Here is an 18,145-nt window from a genome sequence, read left to right on the forward strand (position 1 = left end):
CTTCCTCTCTTAGCGGCTCACACTTAAACACTTGTGTTACTCATGGGGTAGTTCAGGTCGGAAGGGACCTGTAAAGATCACTGAATTCCAACCTCCCTGCCATAGCCAGGGACACCTCCTGCTGGCCCGGGGTGCTTGAGGCTCCATCCAACCTGGCTTTGAACACTTCCAGGCTTGGAACTTCAACTTCTCTGTGCAACCTGTTCCAGTGCCTCACCACCCTCATGGAGAAGGATTTCTTCCTCATGTCTCATCTAAATCCAGCTTCTTCCAGTTTGAAGCCATTACCCCTCCTCCTGCCACTTTCATGCCTTTGTAAAGAGCTTCTCTTCAGTCATCCTCTAATTCCCTTCAAATACTAGAAGGCTACAGGAGTCTTCTCACTGTTCTACTTGCTTGGGGTTCAGTGGAAATGATAGATATCTAAGTTTAGGTTCTTTTGTCTAACAGAGAATCAGAAATGAGCTTCAGTTTGCCTTTTTCTCTGCAAGTCAACTCCTCTTGGCAAATCATCCTTGGCCAGCAATGTGCTCTTCAGGCCAAGAAGGCCAATGTCATTCTGGGGTGTATTAGAAGGGCTGTGGTCAGTAGGTTAAGAGAGGTTCTCCTCCCTCTCTACTCTGCCCTGGTGAGGCTGCCCCTGGAATATTGTGTCCAGTTCTGGGCCCCTCAGTTCAGGAAGGACCTCAGGGAGCTGCCTGAGAGAGTCCAGTGCAGAGCTATGAAAATGATGGAGCTGAACATCTTCCTTGTGAGGAGAGACTGAGGGAGCTGAGGGCTCTTCAGCTTGGAGGAGATTGAGAGGTGACCTCATTCATGTTTATAAACTATATATAGAGTGCCAAGAGGATGGAGCCAGGATCTGTGTGGTGACGTGCAAGGGGCAATGGTGGAAATTGAGGCATAGAAGTTCCCTGGAAACATGAGGAAAATGTTTTTCCCTGTGAGGGTGACAGAGCCCTGGAGCAGGCTGCCCAGGGGGGTTGTGGAGCCTCCCTCTCTGGGGATACTCAAGACCCACCTGGATGTCTTCCTGTGTGATCTGCTCTAGGTGAAGCTGCTCTGGCAGGGAGGGGTTGGACTGGATGAGCTTTTGAGGTCCCTAACATTCTGTGATCCTGTGCATGGAGGCAGCAGCAGGTACCCAGTCTGCATAACCCAGCATGGTGAGGTGGCAAAGGGATGCAGAGAAAAAGCAGCAGGCTGCAGGCCGCTCCTTCAAACCTCTCAAACCCGTCTCAGAATCCTTATTGGAAAGAAACCCCAAACCAAACAGGAAAGAATCACAGCATCTCACCTGTTATTCAAACACATTTAATAAACAAAGAGAAACAGTAGCAAAGGGCACTGACACAGGACAAACTGTACAAAACCTCCGGGTTTGGGAGCAAAGGGGAGGAGAGGAGCCCACGGCCCAGCTGCAGGCTGGGGAGCTGCCCCATCCCCACCGCCCCGCAGCCACCCAAACCGTGCCCCCCCCTCCACCTCAGCCCACTCAGTCACCCCTGAGAAAAATCCATTGTTAAAAATGTGCAGAAACAAAGACACTTTGAAGAGGTTATTTCCAGTCTTGCCATAATGGAACAATTTAGGCCACTGGGAAAGTGTGTAAAACCAAAACAAACCCAACCAAAAGAAGAAGCACAGACAAACAAACATAAAACCAAACTGAAAACCCAACCAAAGCAAAGTGTCAGACTTGCCATTCCCAGGATTAGTGCTTGAAAGTGAACCTTCCCAAGAGGCACAACACTCTTGGATAAGCAGGAGCTCCACCCCTGCTCACTTCCCCTGCTGCTCACCACAACGTGCTACCTTTGTTTTGGGGTTTTTTTTGGAGTCAAAGGGATGAATTTCCTCCTAATTCAGCGCTAGGTCTGATGCAGCTGTGACTGAGTGAAAGGCAATGGAAGGAAAAGCCCTGCCTTGAGCACAGAAGGGGTGCAACTGGGGCAGAATGCAGAGACCAACCTTGGTCTGGGGGTAAAAGTGACCTGGCACAGTTGGGAAAGGGGAAATCCTCCCCTGGGAATGTACCTGGCTCTGGATGGACTTCATGCCTGGTCCTAACTATCAGCCAAGAACCTGAGTGTCCAGTACTGACGATTGGTTCTCTACCATAAACTTGTTTTCCTCAACCTAAAGACCCTGCAGTGGAACCCAAAGAGTCTACATTGTCCTGGCTGCAGAGAGCAGGGGGTGAGGGGAGAATCAAGATGCAGCTTCCATGGTCTTTCTTGTGCATGAGAGTCAAACAGCTGTTCCACTCGGCTGGCAGTGGCAAGGGTTAGGCTCTCTGAGGGTCAGAGGGGATGATGGCATCGCTCTGGTGTCAGGCAGTCCTCCAGTGGTCCTCACCACCACAGATGGTGGTTTTCGTGACTCAAAAAAGCAGCAAGGTATCATTCTCATCTCCTTGGGCTGTACTGGACAGAGTCTCCCTCTAGCAAGTGGCCTTGCTCTGAGTGCTGTGATTTGAAGAGCAAGATGCTCAGCTGGCATCCATGGGACAAAAGCAGCCCAGCCAGTTCCTGTTGCCTTTAGTTTGGTATTTCTTGGTCAGCTCTCAGAAACTCCCTCCTCTGAGGATGGGAAAGAAGACAAATGAGTGGTCAGGGGCTTCTTAGGCTGTTGTCTTGCATACATGTGCTTCTTGTTGTCTTAGCTGTGAGAACAGATGGATAATGACTGAGGCTGTAAGATACTGACAGAGGAGAGATCTCTATACACATCACAGTGTTGTTCAGGCCCAGCCAAGGTGTTCACTCTAACCACACCAATTCCATCTCACCGCCTTACACACTGGGAAGATGGAGGGAAGAAGAGCCAGGTTCCTCAGCCCGCTGGCAAGCCAGCTGTGCTTCAACAGCCTGCAACTGACACAAGGTGAATCCAAAAAGGTTTGGCACAGTCCTTTGTCCCCAGGCCTAAGCTAGCACAGGTCATTAAGCAGTCCTTCTGGAGAGCGAGGCAAAGGCTCCACCGGAGGAGGTACGTTGGGAAAGCAGGATGGGAAAGGACAGGCAAGGAGCACTGAGAAGAGGCAGAGTGCAGCAGTGCCACTCGGGGTCCCTGCACATCTGAACTGGTGGTGGGACTGTTGGTAACACTGCTGCAAGGCCGTCAGCAACAAGTGGTAAGACGGGAAACGTGCCTAATCTACTTCCAAACTTTAAGGAGGCCCTGGGTAGCTGAGAAGTCCTCCAGAGAGGAGCCCAACTCCTCAGTGCAGGTGAGGAACATCTGATACCTTCTTGAGAAACATCTGCTCCAAGCTTGTCAATGGCTGCGAGTTCCAGAAGCTTCCTGCTGAATGTCAGTTTGGGACTTAACTCAAAGAGACCCAAGTGCCTTGACACTTGGGCTACACAGACCAAAGCCAGGATGAAAGGGGGGGAAAGAAACCATGCAGCAAACTCCTAAGAAATTCCATTTAGCAGCCTAGGAGGGACATGCCCTTGGTTAGGGGTGGCACAGGTCAAGAGAGGGGAACTGGTGACTGCAGTTTGGCTAAGATCAGAATTCAAGAGAGGCACAAAACGAACATTTTGCACATCCATCCAAGGCATTCCAAAACAAAAGAAGAGTCACAAGTCAACACATCACTTTGGACAAGAAACAGTACAACAGTTTGGCAACTTTTCACCAACACCACCCCCCCCCCACCTCCCCCCCAGCTCTGTGATGTCCCTCTGCCATTTCAGGCGATTCCTGGAAGGTGGGGACATGAGGGGGGCTGCAGATACATCGCTTCGTGTAAAGGGGGGAAATCTCCTCTGCAAAGGATCTCATGGGTTAAACCAAACCTACCTGCTTGCTACAGTACAAAAGAAATTCTGCCTGAAGTCCTCCCTGGGTGAGAAGGAGGGAGACAGAGAGCCCATGCTGCTGGAGACAAACAAGGCAAAGCTGAACTTGGCAGCAACAAGTCCCTAAGCTTGTGACTTTGCACCAGGCTAAGATATGGCCATGGCAGGGGACTGGAGGGGAAGATGTCACTGCTCTTCCTCAGCAGAGAGGTGTAAAGGACAGAACTCTCACTCTATCATTATTCTGGGTGAACACAGGTCTCTTTTTGTTTATGCATGCAAAGCCATGGGCTCTGGAGAGTGCCAGGAGCCCAGATGTAACGGTGGCACCAGCGAGCCCTGGGCTAGATGTGCACACAACTCCCCTCCCCTTATTAGTATCTAAACTCAGCTCTTAGGAAGTGAACAAGGAACAAATACAAAGCACAAATGGAAAAGTCTGTGTGGGTTGGTTGTTTTTTTACAAGTGGTTGTTTTGTTTCCCCTCTGAAAGCCCTGTTCTGGTTTAGGGGCGGGGGGCTGACTGCTCAGGAGGGGGAGCATTGCAAGGTCCCTGCACTTCTCTGGTGGCAGACCTGGGTGCAAGAAATGGCACAGCTCAAATATGGATCTTCCCACCCGTGCCAGCCTGTGGAAGGTGGGACAGATAACAACAAGGGCCTGTGGACCTGAGCAACCTTTGCAAAGGCTCCGACTGGGAATCCAGCCCAGCCATTGCTGGAAAGATTCGATACAGCGCTGGCCAAGAAAAGAAAACACTTGTGGAAAGGACCATCCAACCGGGAAGAGTCTTTTCCTTCCTTGGTTTCCAGGGTAGGAGGGAAGCCTTTGGTTATGACCAGAATTATTCCCCAATGGCAGGACAGGCTTGGCTTTGCTTAGCTCGGTTACTGTACAAGGACAAGGTGGCGCCGCCCCGCGGACCGCTGGCAGCCTGCGCCGGGGACGCTCGAGTCACATCCGGGACCCTCGCTCCTGGAGAATCTGAAAGAGAGGACAGCTTCCATCAACACCTTGCAGCTGCAAAAGGTCACGTTCAGAGCCTTGTACCTCTAGATACAAGAGAGATGTGGAGGTGCTGGAGCCAGGGCAGAGGAGGGCAAGGAAGCTGGGGAAGGGCCTGGAGAATAAATCTTCTGAGGAGTGACTGAGGGAGCTGGGGATGGTTAGTTTGGAAAAGAGGAGGCTGAGGGGAGGCCTCATTGCTGTCTGCAGCTGCCTGAAGGGACATTGTAGATAGGCTGCTGCTGGTCTCTTCTCACAGGTAATTAGCAATAGGACAAGAGGGAACAGCCTCAAGCTGCCACTGGGTAGGTTTAGGCTGGACAGTGGGAAACATTTTTTCATGGCAAGAGTGGTCAGGGATTGGAAGTGTGCTGCCCAGGGAGGTGGTGGAGTCACCAACCCTGCATGTGTCGTTTGGATGTGGTGCCTGGGGATGTGGTTATGGGGTGACCCTTGTAGAGTAGGGTTAATGGTTGGACCTGGTGATCCTGAGGGTCTTTTCCAACCTGAATATATCTGTGATGAGCTAAGGTGAGGGCTGCTTGATGGCTTTTATGCTACCATAACAAATGACAGGCTGGTTAAAGCTGACCCAGCCCCCTCCTCTACAAACTCCTGCCAGGAGTTAAGAATCTTATCACCTTTTGGTGCTGTCCTGGGGAATAGAGTGGACTGAAAGCCCCAATATGTGACCAGTGTCAAAGGTCCTTGCTGTGCTGTCCTGCCTTTTTCAAGTCTCTCTTTCCTCCAGGTTTTGCTGGTGCTCATTTGAAATGCACCAAGAGCCTTCCTTAGCTCTTTGCCTTACAGCAAAACCTGCCATCTTCCAAGACCATGAGGAAACAGGAAAGCTGGTACCTAGAACTGCTGCTGTAAAATATGGATCTGTTGGTGTAGGAAAAGCTTGTCCTCTGCAGAGGGGAGCTCAAGTCAGCAGAGCTGAGCAGGCAGCTTACCTTTGCCTTCTCACTTGGCTCCTTGACGATGCCGTTGGTCGAGTTGTTGAGCTCCCTGGACACAACGCAGAGGAATTCTGCCTGGTCTTCATTTCCATAGTTATAGGAAGATCCAATGCTGATCAGCTGTGCAACAGGAGACAGCCAAGGTAACTATGAAAAGTTTGGACTTTTGCTTTATTCTGACAGCTGAAACATGAACCTGTAGCAATAACATCCCAGCAGTGCAAGCCAGGGCTCTGGCTGGAGGCTTTTGCTTTGGTGGGGGTACATAGACTAAAAGGCACTTAGAACAAAATATCCTATCTGTGTTGTGGATTAATTGGTGCTGGATGCCCCTTCTCGTGATGGCAATGATCTAGGTTGCCACTCAGCAGTTCATTTTGCCCTTCTCTGCCTGGTCTTTGATGCACAGACTCCTGCTGCCTTGCTCTGAACTCAAGTTCAGGGCCATCTCATTTCAACTACACTACCACTTAGAAGGGTTGGACCTGATGGTCCTTGGGGTCCCTTCCAGCTTGATATTCTGTGTAATTGCTCTCTAATGTACAACAGCCCTGGACCTGCAGTTTCTCCCTGTAGCCTCCTGTGTCACAGGCTTTCCTCTGTGGGTGTGCAAGCCAGGGGAGCTCCAGAGCTCTCGAGGCAGGGGAGCTCCAGAGCTCTCGAGGCAGGGACACAGCCGAGCTCCAGAGCTCTCGAGGCAGGGACACAGCTGAGCTCCAGAGCTCTCGAGGCAGGGACACAGCTGAGCTCCAGAGCTCTTGAGGCAGGGACACAGCCGAGCTCCAGAGCTCTCGAGGCAGGGACACAGCTGAGTTCCAGAGCTCTTGAGGCAGGGACACAGCTGAGCTCCAGAGCTCTCGAGGCAGGGACACAGGGGAGCTCCAGAGCTCTCGAGGCAGGGACATAGGGGAGCTCCAGAGCTCTCGAGGCAGGGGAGCTCCAGAGTTCTGGAGGCAGGGACACAGCCGAGCTCCAGAGCTCTTGAGGCAGGGACACAGCCGAGCTCCAGAGCTCTCTAGTGGCACCTGGAGTCCCAGGAAGAAATTCCAGCCTGAAACTGTTAATGCCAAACAACTGAGGGCAGAAAAAGGAAAATCAGGTCAAATGGTGTGATAATTTGCTAATCCAGATATGGGGTAGGTGATGCAGAATTCCTGGTCCAGACTACCCTGAAGTCAGCTCTCAGCTTTGATGTGTCTTGGATGTGTCAAAGCTGGAAAGGGCAGCTCTTCCCCACAGCCAGATGTGGGATTAACTGGGGCTGTGTGGCAAGCCAGCACGACTCTTCACACAGATGTTGTCAAGACAGTTTGCTATCTGTACATAGGATTATATTCTGGTACTGCTGTGAGCAGGGGCCTGGACCTGCTCCAGGAAATCCCATCTGTCTCATTTGTCATTATTACATTAAAAGGACATCCTGGAGTGCAGAGCTAATTTGTCCCTTACAGCTTGGCTCTGCTTTCCAGATAACAAACCCAAGTGCTCTACAGAAAACCACAGGAATCTTACCAGCTCTGCATCTCTAGGAAACTTCCATGTGCAGTGTTCACCCCAACTTCCACATCCTAAGGGAGTTTAGAAGAGGCAGCTCCATGTTTGTGAGGCAGATGAAGCCAACAGCTTGCCTAGACAGGGAAGAGCTGCAGGAAGAGCTGGGAGGGGGGCAGGGCTGTTGAACTGACTGACCTCTAGGACTGTTTTAACTAGGTTGGGATGTTTGTGCTGAGGGCAAAACCAGAAACACAGCACCAAAAAACCCCAAACCAAACAAAAAAAGCCAATCAGCTTTTTCTTTTTGCCTTTTGCTTGCCTGTTCTCTGTCTTGAATGGAACTAGATGACCTTTAAGGTTCCTTTCAACCCAAATCATTCTATGGCTGTTTAAGCTCCTGGCTCTTTCAGTACCACACACCATTATTTGCCAGACTACTGAACTGTGGGTGGAGAGGAGAAGGGATTTCTGTTTAAAACACCACATTTCTGTTCCATCCTTAATTTAAGTAGAACTGAATGGGACAAGACAGAGACCCTGAAAGGCCACATGCTCCTCTGAGGACTACAGCCTGCCAGACAGTAAGGCTGTAGCAGCTTTTATCCCTTCTGGTTCTCTTGCAGCTTTCTGAACCAGTCTGAGTGGTGCTTTCCAGAGAGCCTGTGAAGGGAATGTCTGCTCTGTCCCATCACTGGCATCCAGGCCAGGCTGAGATTTAGCAACAGGCTCTCCCTGTCTCAAACATGCAATGTTACCACCTCCCCCAACTGTGTCTCAGCATGCCATGAGCTGTGATTTGGGGGAGGGCAGAAGGCAGCTGGTTTGCACATCTGGGGAAAGACTTTGGCAATAGGTTGCAGCTACAACTTGCCTCCCAGCTGGGGCTGTTTCAGGGTGGGACACATCCTGTGCTGCACCACTGTCCTGTTCCTGCTCTGACACCCAGTGTGGATCATCTCACAGCTGGAGAGAGGCTGTACTGCTGTGTGAAGGCATCAGATCTCTCTGTCCTCTCAAGCTTGCTGCCCTTGGGGGTGTCTGAGCTGAATGCAAGTCCTGGGGAGGGCAAAACCAGCTCCTGGAGTGTGCTGGGCAGGAAGTTTTCCTGGTGCCTGCATCGTAAGGAAGAAAGCTGATCCCTGTCTTAGTGATCTGGGCAAATGTTGTGAATGGCAGAGGAAGGGAACTGGAAGGGGATGCAGCAGCATTTGCTTGCATCTAGTATCTTGCTCCTATTGCTACAGATTTGAAAGCTAGGAGAGGTGTAAGGGTGGATTCCTGTGTAGAGCCCTGCTTATGTGGGTTGGATTGGAGGTGATGATCTTGAAGGTCTCTTCCAACCTGGTTTTATTCTATTCTATTCTGGCCTTTTGGGTTTGGGGGTGGAAGGCAAATTCTGGTAAGTCCATTTCTGGACAGCAAAACCTGGCTGTTGGAGAGCTGCATTTCCATACAGCAGCTTGTGGCTCCTGGTCACAAGATTCACTACCAGCTCACAGGGGAAAGGGGTTTTGGCTGCCTCTCCCCTATGCAACACTTTTCAGGCACTACAGAACAGTTATATATGAACTGATGCAAAGTGCTGTTGCTAACCCCATGTCTCACTTTGTGTTAGCACATTTCCCACAGCATCCACTTGTGCTGAAGCTGGGCTCACTGGGAAGCCAAGCAGAGCTGCAATCCACAGAGCCTGTTCTGCAGTTGCTTAATATAGCATTAACACGAAGGCCAGCTGGTTTGCAGTTCTCCAGCCTCCTAAAGAAGAGGACTGAATTTGATTCCAGAAGCCAAATCTGGAACTAACACCATATGCAACTTCAGTGACACCCAGCCCTGGCTGCACTGCAAAGGCACCTGCAGGAAGTGTACTTCTCAAGTCACCCAGCAGCTCTTCATCTAACACAGGAGCCATGGCTTTGAGCTTCCAGAAAAGTCATGCAGTATTTTTCTCATGGCTCTAATAATTTTCCTGCATAGAACTGTTCTCCTGGGGCCTGGTACATCTGATGAAGTCCAGGCTGTGCTGCCATGCATTGAGACCTGGGCAGGCTGGAGAGTTGGGCAGAGGGAACCTCATGATGTTCAAGACCTGTGGAGGAATAACCACCTGCACCAGTACAGGTGAAGGCTTGGCCTGCTGGAAAGCAGCTCTGTGGAGAAGGACTTGGCAGACATTATGCCTGAATGGGGAAGGCCAGTGGTCTCCTGAAGCTGCCTGAAGAACACTGTGGCCAGCAGGTCAAGGGAGGTTCTCCTCCCCTCCTACTCTGCCCTGGAGTATTGTGTCCAGTTCTGGTCTCCCCAGTTCAAGAGGAACAGGGAGCCACTGGAAAGAATCCAATGGATGGCCACAAAAATGAGGGGGCTGGAGCATTTCTCTTATGAGGAGAGGCTGAGAGACCTGGGAGTGTGTAGCCCAGAGAAGAGCAGCCTGAGAGGGGATTTTATCAATGCTGACCAATATCTAAAGGGTGGAGGTCAAGAGGATGGGGATGGGTTCTTTTCAGTGGTGCCCAGTGATAGGAAAAGGGACAGTGGACACAAAGTGCAACACAGGAGGTATCATTTAAAGGTAAGGAGAAACTTCTTTCCTGTAAGGGTGCTGGAGCATGGGACCAGGCTGCCCAGAGAGGTGGCGGAGTCTCCTTCTCTCTGGAGGTGTTCAAACCCCATCTGGATGTGTTCCTGTGCAACCTGATCTGGGTGAACCTGTGTTAGCAATGGGGTTGGACTAGATGATCTCCAGAGGTCCCTTCCAACCCCTGCTTCTGTGATTCTGTGTGTGCAGTGCAGGTGAGATTTGAAGACACAAGAAATCCTGACAGAAACCGAACTCTCTCGGCAGCTTGAGTGAATTCTGTCAGTTATTTCCCATGGGTAGGCTGCTCCTCAGCTGAGACTGCTTACTCAGCAGGGAAGGGCAGTGTGAAGTGTAGCTCACTAGCAAACTCTGCTTATTCCCTGTGGAGCTTTCAGAGGGATCCTGCCAGCAATGGTACCTGTTCGAATTTCCACCCGTCGGACATCGTGGACACCATCTGTGTGAGCTCCTCCTCTTGGCACTGCAGGACTCTGTACACATGCTTCACAGGTCCCTAAAGCACACACAACCAAGGTAAGCCTGAGGATAGTCATTGTCACACTAACAGCAAGCTAGAAGAGCAATAAGCCTCTCCTGCTCTTGTCCTTTGAGGAAGGCTTTGTGAAGTTTCATTTTTCTGCTCATTCAGGCTGAGAGAGTTTGGGTTGTTCAGCCTGGAGCCAAGAAGGCTCTGTGGAGGTCTTGCTGCAGCCTTTCAGTACTTAAAAGAGGCCAATCTGAAAGCTGGGGACAGACTTTTTAGCAGGACCTGTTGTGACAGGACAAGGGGGTAAGATTTAAAGTAATGAAGATCTTAAAGGCCTTTCTCAACCACAGTGATTCTGTGGTGCTGTACATGATGGAGATTTAGAACAGATAACAAAGACTCTTTTTTTCCCCACTGAGGGTGGTGAGATCCTGGCCCAGGCTGTCCAGAGAGGTGGGAGATGCTCCATCCCTGGAACCATTCAGGTCAGGTTGGCTGGGGCTCTGAGCAAGCTGCTCTAATTGTAGATGACCCTGCTCAGTACAGGGGAGTTGGACTAAGTCACCTTTAGAGGTGACTTTAAACCTTTCCAACCCAAACCACTCTGTGATTCTGTGGTTCTCTAACTGATTCTAAACCACACACTCAAAACCCTTCAGCCTCCTAGGTGACTCAGGGCCAGTGAAAGCAAAATTTCTTTGGGTTTCAAAGCCAGTTACTGCTTTCTGAAAACAGAATTTCTGCAATGGAATCTGCTGGGTGTGTTAACATCAGCTGAGCAGCACTGGGTATGATTGCTGCACAGAGCAATAAAGGGAAGAAAATGGTTTAGAGAAGGAAGAGTTTGAACTTTTCTTTACCCACCAAGTTGTATGTTTTGCTTTGTAACTACCCACCTTAGCTCCTGGCCCCTCTGCCTTACTGTTCACTGCCTTCCCCTGCAGTGCTAACAGGAACACTCCGTGGGCTGTGCTTACAGACCCACTCTGGGGTCTCTGTCCTAGCTATGCCCTGAACCCACCTACAAGCAGTTAATTCCCCCTGTTAAAGCTGACCAAAGAACTGCTGTGAGAAGTGCCCCCAGCCACACTTCTCCCTCTCCTGTGCTACAGCAGATGACTGACTTCAAAGGGCAAGTGTGCATTACTTGAGAGGTTCTGTTCTCATTGTCTCGTATCCGCTCCTTCACCAGCCGCACCAGAGATGCGATGTTGTAGAACTCAGCTTCTTCCAGTACCCCTAAGAAAGGAACCAAAGGCACAGCATAGAACAAAGCTCACCCTGTCAACAAGGCTACAGCAGCTGCTTCTGACTCCAAACCCAGCCCAGATGTGAGAAAATCCCCAGATGCTGGATAGATGGATCTCTGCTCTCACTGACCTCTTGCTCCCAGGCTGGAAGAAAATGACCAACTAGCTGTCACCTCCTTTTGTGTCTCAGGGGATGTTTAAGGAAGATTATTCCCCTTCCCCTGGGAAAGCTCACAGTTCCATCTCTACCTTGTTCACACAGCCTCATTAGGGGAAAGTCACCAAAGGTGGTAGAGAACTGATGTTTGTGGAGGGAGAGGAGATGTGCTAATAGGTCTTTGAGCTGCTAACAGAAGCCTTTGAGCTCAGCAGGACGGTGATGGGGCTGTGCTACAAGCTGCAGGCCTCTGTCTTCAGGAAAATACAGGATCTAATGATCATTAACTGAGATTCAATCATCCTTCTGAGAAGCTTCAGTACTAACTGGGAGCACTAACTACTGGGCAACGTGCCTCACTCGCACCCTCACACATTGCCACGTCAGGAGCCTTGGGCAAGTCTCTGATGAGGGCTCTGGGATCCTGCTCCCAAACAGTTATTTTTTTGCAGCTCTTCCCCTGTATTCTTCTCTTACCTTCTTCTGCAAGCTCCTTGTTTATGATGAGCTTCCCATGTCGGAGGTAGTTCAGTATTGGACCAAAGTAGGTGGGGTCTCTGTCGATGAGATACGCCCCGGTCTCATCCTGTGGAGCGGAGCAGGGGGTTAAGGATTCCAGTGGGAAACGACACACTGAAGAGTTTCTCTTTGAGAACCTGGCTTCATTTGCCTGTGAAGGGGGCACTCCACATTTAAACCAGTATCTGAACTCAGCTACACAGCCTGCCTGCAGCTCAGCCACGCTGGCAGATGCTGTGAATGAAGCATTTCTACCAGCAGAGTTTATATACCCAGAGAGGAAACGCAGGGGCCAGCAGATTCTCTTCACTGCGGCGATAAAACCCAAACACTGGCAGTTGTCTTCTGCCTAAATTTTGTTTCCCAGCCTGGTTTAACTAAAAGACTGCATCTCTGGTTCTAGCCAACAGCAGATGATGGTTTAAGCAGCTCTTTTTCATTCCTCTCTACCAGTGAAGACACAGGCTGCACTGCACCCCCAGTGTCTCCAGCAAGACAATAACTATTGTCATCCAATAACCAACCATTCACAACCAAAAGCATCTCTTGAGCCAGCTCTGAAGCAAGTCTTTTACATCTCACTTTAAATCACTTTAAAGCAATGTTTGTCCTGCTAATCTGCTCTAAAGCAATAAAAATGTGGGAGGGAAAAAGACTCTGAAGTGTCATCTCCTCTGCTCACTGAGGCTGATGGCCTCTCTTTTGATCATGGATTTAGTTTCTGATTAAACTCTGACCAGAGAGGCAAGAGACCTGACTGATTCCCAGTCTGACCTACCCACCAAACATTCATGAAACCTGCTGCAGTAAATCCTGCAGAAACTCCACCATTACCAGAACAAGTGCTGCAAAATCCTTGTCTATTGCAGTGCACCTGACATGACTTCCAAAACTCCCCATCCACGTGAGGAATGTGTGCTGTGAGCTTTGATGAGAGCAAAGTGAAATACATTAAGCAAAAGAAACAAACAACCCACCCCACCCATGCTCAGGGTGAGAGATCACTGCAAATCCTCTTTCTAGAAACGTTTCCCTCTAGTTCCCTCTCTGCTGCAACCATTGTGGGAAGATGCTGATCAGCTCCTTAAGGAGATGCCTGTCACCACAGGAGGTGAACGGCATCAGTGCCTGCAGCACCGGGGTGTGACAGGCACCGGAGAAGACTCTGAGCCCTCTTCTTGGGGATGCAGCCAACTCTGTGGCCGTGTAACAGGGCACAGGGGACAAAGAGATGGCATGTGTCAGAGCAACGTGGGCCTCTGGCACAGTGGGAGTGGGAATCAGCCTATCCACGCCATAGGGACACAGGGTGCTGGGGCTGCAGAGCAGCCTTAGGGGTTCTGGCCATGGGGACATCAGCAGCCGTGGCTGTCACCCAGCTCATAGAGTGGGGTCAAGGGGTTCCAGCCCTGGGGACATCGGCAGCCGGAGCTGTCACCCATCCTGTAAAGTGGGGTCAGGAGGTGGCAGCTCCGAGGACATCGGCAGCCGGAGCTGTCACCCAGCCCGTATAGCAAGTCAGGGTTCTGCTCCCCGGTCACACCGGCTGCCGCAGGAGCTAAGGCGGCTCAAAGAGGGGCGGTAACTGCCCGGTTCCGAGACCCCGATGGTGGGGTGGGGGCCGGCCCCCGCGGCAGCCTCACCTTGTCGGAGCCGAGCTCGGGCCCGTCCTGGCAGCAGAGGCGGCACAAGAAGGACTTGGGCTCCCGGCACAGCGTCTGCCGAGTGCTCACGAAGTACGTTCCGCCCACGTTCAGACGGACCCATTTGGAGGCAGCGGGCGGCCGGGCCGCGCCGGGCGGAGACGGCGTCCCACCCGATCCCGCCGCCGCTCCGGCCGCTCGGGGGCTGGGCGGCCCCGGCGCCCCCCCGGGGCCTGGACTGGGCGTGCGGCCCCGCGGCGGCCCCTCGGCCGCCGCCGCCAGTTCGGCCATATCGGTACCGCTCAGAGCCCCCGCGTCGCCATCACCACCCACTGCGCCGCCCCGCTCCGCCGCTGCTTCCGGCAGCAAAAGCAGCTCCGGGGCAGCAGCGGCCGGCGCCGGAACGAGGCGCGGGACCCCTTCCGGTGGAGCCGCGCTCTGATTGGGCGGCGGGGGAGGGACTTCCGGCGGCTGGCGCCTGCGCCCGGGGACGGCGGTGGCGGTCAGTGAAGGTGAGCGCGGGGAAGGGTCGCGGCGGGGCCGGAAGGGCTTGAAGGGAGTTCTGGGGGAGAGAGCCAGCTGGAGAACCGGAGAGTAAGGTCCGCGATTCCTGGGGCTGCCGCAGAGAGCAGGGCGGGGCGCGACCGGGCGTTGGGGGGCCGGCGGAGGGGGCGTGCAGCCGCGGCGGGGCCGAGGAGCGGTGTCCCTGTGTCCGCCCCAGCCCCCATCCCTCGGTGCCGGCGTTCCCGGGCCGGAGCCAGTCCCGCGGTTGCTGCGCCCTGCCCGCTCCCCTCCCCCGGCAGCATAACCCACCTGGTGTCATCTGTCGCGGGCGCAGGCTGGAAGCATGGCGAGCCGCAGAGCTGCTATCAAAGCCATCGACTGGGCGGCCTTCGCCGAGAGGGTGCCCCCCAACCAGAGGGCCATGTTCAACGCCCTGAAGACCCGCAGCGACGCGCTGTCGGCCCGGTGAGTCTGCCCCACTCTTGCGTGCGGGGCGGTTCAGTCCCTCGGCTGAACCTTTCAGCCTTCCTGTGCTGGGTTGAGCCAGCGTCAGTGACTGGTCTCACCGAAGCGTCCTCACAAGTATTAAAGCAGATCGCCTGCAGGGCAGCTGGTGGCTTTTTTTGGCAAATCATCTTTACTTAATCCTCCCCAGAGTATGGCTAGAGCTGCAATGTGAGGAAGCAGTTCTGTGGAAGCAGTTTGCAGTTCAGTTTGCTTTGGCAATATTCACAACAGTATTCAAGCTTTATGATTCTGTTAATTTCTGCACAGCCTCTCAAACCCTTCAGAATCTACTGCTTGACACAGATGTTGTGGACTGTTGCACTTACTGCAGGTTGCTCAGTAGTGTCAAAACTGCCCAGTCCTGGCTTACAGTGTTGCCTGCACCCAGATTGGAGTGGGGCAGAGCTGCAGCCTGGACTCTGTCTGTATAGAAAAGTCTGTTTCAAAGGCAGAGGGATTTGCAGAAATGGTTCATTGTGGCTTGTTAATGATGGACTTGAACATGAACTTAGCATGCCCTCTTGACACTCTGGAAAATAACTCTGGCAGGGAGCATGTGATAACCCAGGGTGACTTCTGGTGCTGGTCCTGACTGCTGTCCTCTGCCTCTCCAGGTTGGCTGCCCTGCCAGAGAAACCCCCAGCCATCGACTGGGCTCACTACAAAGCTATTGTGGCTAAAGCTGGCATGGTGGATGAGTTTCAGAAGAAGGTCAGTCTCTCTGACAGCTCTTTGGAGGTTAAATGAGGAGTGTCTTTGGTGGTAAGAAGAAGAGGCCAGAACTGGCAGAGGAGGTTGGTTTTAGCTTTTTAGGGTGTCAGGTAATGATAGGGCTGGGGGGAATGGAACAAAAATAGAAGTAAGTAAATTCAGGCTGGATGTTAGGAAGAAGTTCTTCACCATGAGGGTGGTGAGAGACTGGAACAGGTTGCCCAGGGAGGTGGTGGAAGCCTCATCCCTGGAGGGCTTTAAGGCCAGGCTGGATGTGGCTGTGAGCAACCTGCTGTAGTGTGAGGTGTCCCTGCCCATGGCAGGGGGGTTGGAACTAGATGACCTTGAGGTCTTTTCCAACCCTAACAGTTCTGTGATTCTATGATCTGCATTGCTAGTCAGTTCAGTGCCACCTTTCAGGAGGGAAACCTGTGGTTCTTAACAGTGAGAAAGCTGGTGGAAGGTGATCAGTTGTTATGGCTGCAGGAGAATGTTCAGGTAGTGCCTCTCCTGAAGCAAAAGGTCAAAGTGTTTCTCTGACTTGTGGACTGGAAGGTGGTGAGTGTGGCTCTGCACACAGTGAAGTGTGTAAGGCTCATGGGTGCCTGCAGGGTTTGCCTTCCTCTTTATGAGCAGGGATAGACAAGCACATTTGGTGCTATGAAACTGGCTTCCCAAAACAGGGAGGACCCCCTGACCTCAGATGGATCTGGGAGCTTTGTCCTGGGGGACATAAGTCTGTGATGATCAGTCTTTGGTATCAGACTTTCTTGCTTCCTTACAGTGCTGTGATGGATGTGGGGGGGTTATTATGTGTTCTGGTTGTGGTGTGCAGCATGGAGTAGATTCCTTTAAGCTCGTGGGTGAGCAGCGCTGCTTGTGAAGGACGTGGTCAAGCTGTGCTGATCAGCTGTAGAAAGCTCATTAACTTAACAGGGTTGTGAGTATATCTTAGGAAGAAAGGAGGGAATGCTGCCAGGAAAAATGACCTTGGTGTGACACATTACCTCTTACCAAACCATGTAACAAATGTTCTCTTTTCCATTTGCAGTTCAGTGCACTAAAGGTTCCTGAGCCTGTGGATACACAGACTGCCAAAATTGATGCCCAGGAGCAGGAATCTGTAAGTGTTTAAACTGTTCCTTAGTGGTGGGGTTGACTTCTTTGAGGGTGGGGAAGAGGGGAGGGATGTTCTGTGTGTGCATCTGCACAGGCAGGGCAGCCTGAGTGAGAGCATGGCTCTGGTCTTCAAACACGACTCTGGCTTTCAGCTAAGCAAGATCTCTGCACAGGGAAGGGTTTGGCTCTCTGGGGTTTGATCAAGGTCCTGTCCACCTATCTACTGTAATGATGCTGAGTTTTAATGCCAAGTTAAATTGTGAGCTCATGGGTTGACTCTGGGTCATTGTTTTGATCCTGTATTCACCACATCCTCTGCTTTCCTGCAGGCTAAGAGCTCTGCTGAGTACGTCCAGGCTTCCAAGGCTCGTATTGCCCAGTATGAGCAACAGGTAAGGCTGGACTTGGCTTGGTGAATGCTCTCTTCCCACCTGGCCTGGCACACCCCTTGCTCTTGTATATGTGTACTTTGCTCTTAACTGCTGACAAGTGACCTGTGACACTTTTGTCTCTGCTCCCACTTGAAGCTTCAGAAGCTCAAAAGCATGATTCCCTTCGATCAGATGACCCTGGAGGACTTGCACGAAGCCTTCCCTGAGACCAGACTGGACAAGGAGAAGTATCCATACTGGCCCCACAAGCCAATTGCTGATCTGTAAACTCACCTGGGAGCAGTTTGTCTAACGACTGTCAGACTCTGAGCTTCTAAATAAAAGTGTTTTGCCTCCTGTCTGTGGCTTAGATCTTGGACATCAGGTTGCAAGGTTCTGAGACGCGTGGAGCAACAGAGTAGCTCACAACCCAGCCCAGTTCTGCTGGATTTTGTAGTCTTTACCTGTGGGCTTGGTTTTGATCATAGAATCAACCAGGTTGGAAAAGACCTCAGAGATCATCAAGTCCAACCTAGTACCTAATACCTAACACCTCCTGACAACTAAACCATGGTTTCAAGTGCCACATCCAAGCCTTTTTTGAACACCTCCAGGGACAGGGAGTCCACTACCTCCCTGGGCAGCACATCCCAATGGCAAATTACTCTTTCTGGGAAGAACTTTCTCCTCACCTCCAGCCTAAACTTCCCCTGGTGCAGCTTGAGCCTTTAGTAGCAAGAACCAAGCTCCAAGCCAGCCCTGGTGATTTGACTGAGTCCTCTTGTGTCTTCCACAATGCAAATAAACCACCTGCACACCTCACTAACCACGTGGTGCAGGGAATGGACTTCTGCCATTGCAGGCAAGGAATTGCTCAGGAGTTGAAGGCATAAAGCCATTTGAGATGCTGGAAGGTGTTTAGCAGTGATCTGTGCTGCAATGGGAGGGAAGGTCTCTCTAGCTCTGCAGCTAGGGCTGTTTCCTAGATTGGTTGTGATGGTTTAGGTGCAGCCAGTAGCAAAAGGA

At 51.8% G+C, this 18,145-nt stretch overlaps 2 protein-coding genes across 3 annotated transcripts; one reads left to right on the plus strand and one right to left on the minus strand.

The window, feature by feature from the left end:
* Positions 1–1,293: 1,293 nt before the first annotated feature.
* KCTD2 (potassium channel tetramerization domain containing 2) lies at positions 1,294–14,309 on the minus strand. The gene is made up of 6 exons (XM_068151570.1): positions 13,908–14,309; positions 12,223–12,331; positions 11,486–11,577; positions 10,270–10,365; positions 5,771–5,896; positions 1,294–4,793 (listed from the first exon to the last, which is right to left on the minus strand). The coding sequence occupies exons 1-6, from the start codon at positions 14,196–14,198 to the stop codon at positions 4,764–4,766; spliced, it is 744 nt and encodes a 247-aa protein (XP_068007671.1). The 5' UTR covers positions 14,199–14,309; the 3' UTR covers positions 1,294–4,763.
* Positions 14,310–14,333: 24 nt separating this feature from the next.
* On the plus strand, positions 14,334–17,478 carry ATP5PD (ATP synthase peripheral stalk subunit d). Of its 2 annotated transcripts, none has more exons than XM_068151573.1 (6): positions 14,334–14,419; positions 14,746–14,876; positions 15,533–15,629; positions 16,681–16,752; positions 17,078–17,140; positions 17,276–17,478. In XM_068151573.1, the coding sequence occupies exons 2-6, from the start codon at positions 14,755–14,757 to the stop codon at positions 17,405–17,407; spliced, it is 486 nt and encodes a 161-aa protein (XP_068007674.1). In that variant the 5' UTR covers positions 14,334–14,419; positions 14,746–14,754; the 3' UTR covers positions 17,408–17,478. The 2 variants fall into 2 exon arrangements, with proteins under 2 accessions (XP_068007674.1, XP_068007672.1); XM_068151571.1 differs by having other exon boundaries at positions 14,417–14,506.
* Positions 17,479–18,145: the final 667 nt, after the last annotated feature.

The sequence above is a fragment of the Melanerpes formicivorus genome, unplaced genomic scaffold, assembly GCF_026170545.1.
Source record: "Melanerpes formicivorus ecotype bairdi unplaced genomic scaffold, bMelFor1.0.p_v2 SCAF_21, whole genome shotgun sequence".
NCBI classification, from domain to species: domain Eukaryota; kingdom Metazoa; phylum Chordata; class Aves; order Piciformes; family Picidae; genus Melanerpes; species Melanerpes formicivorus.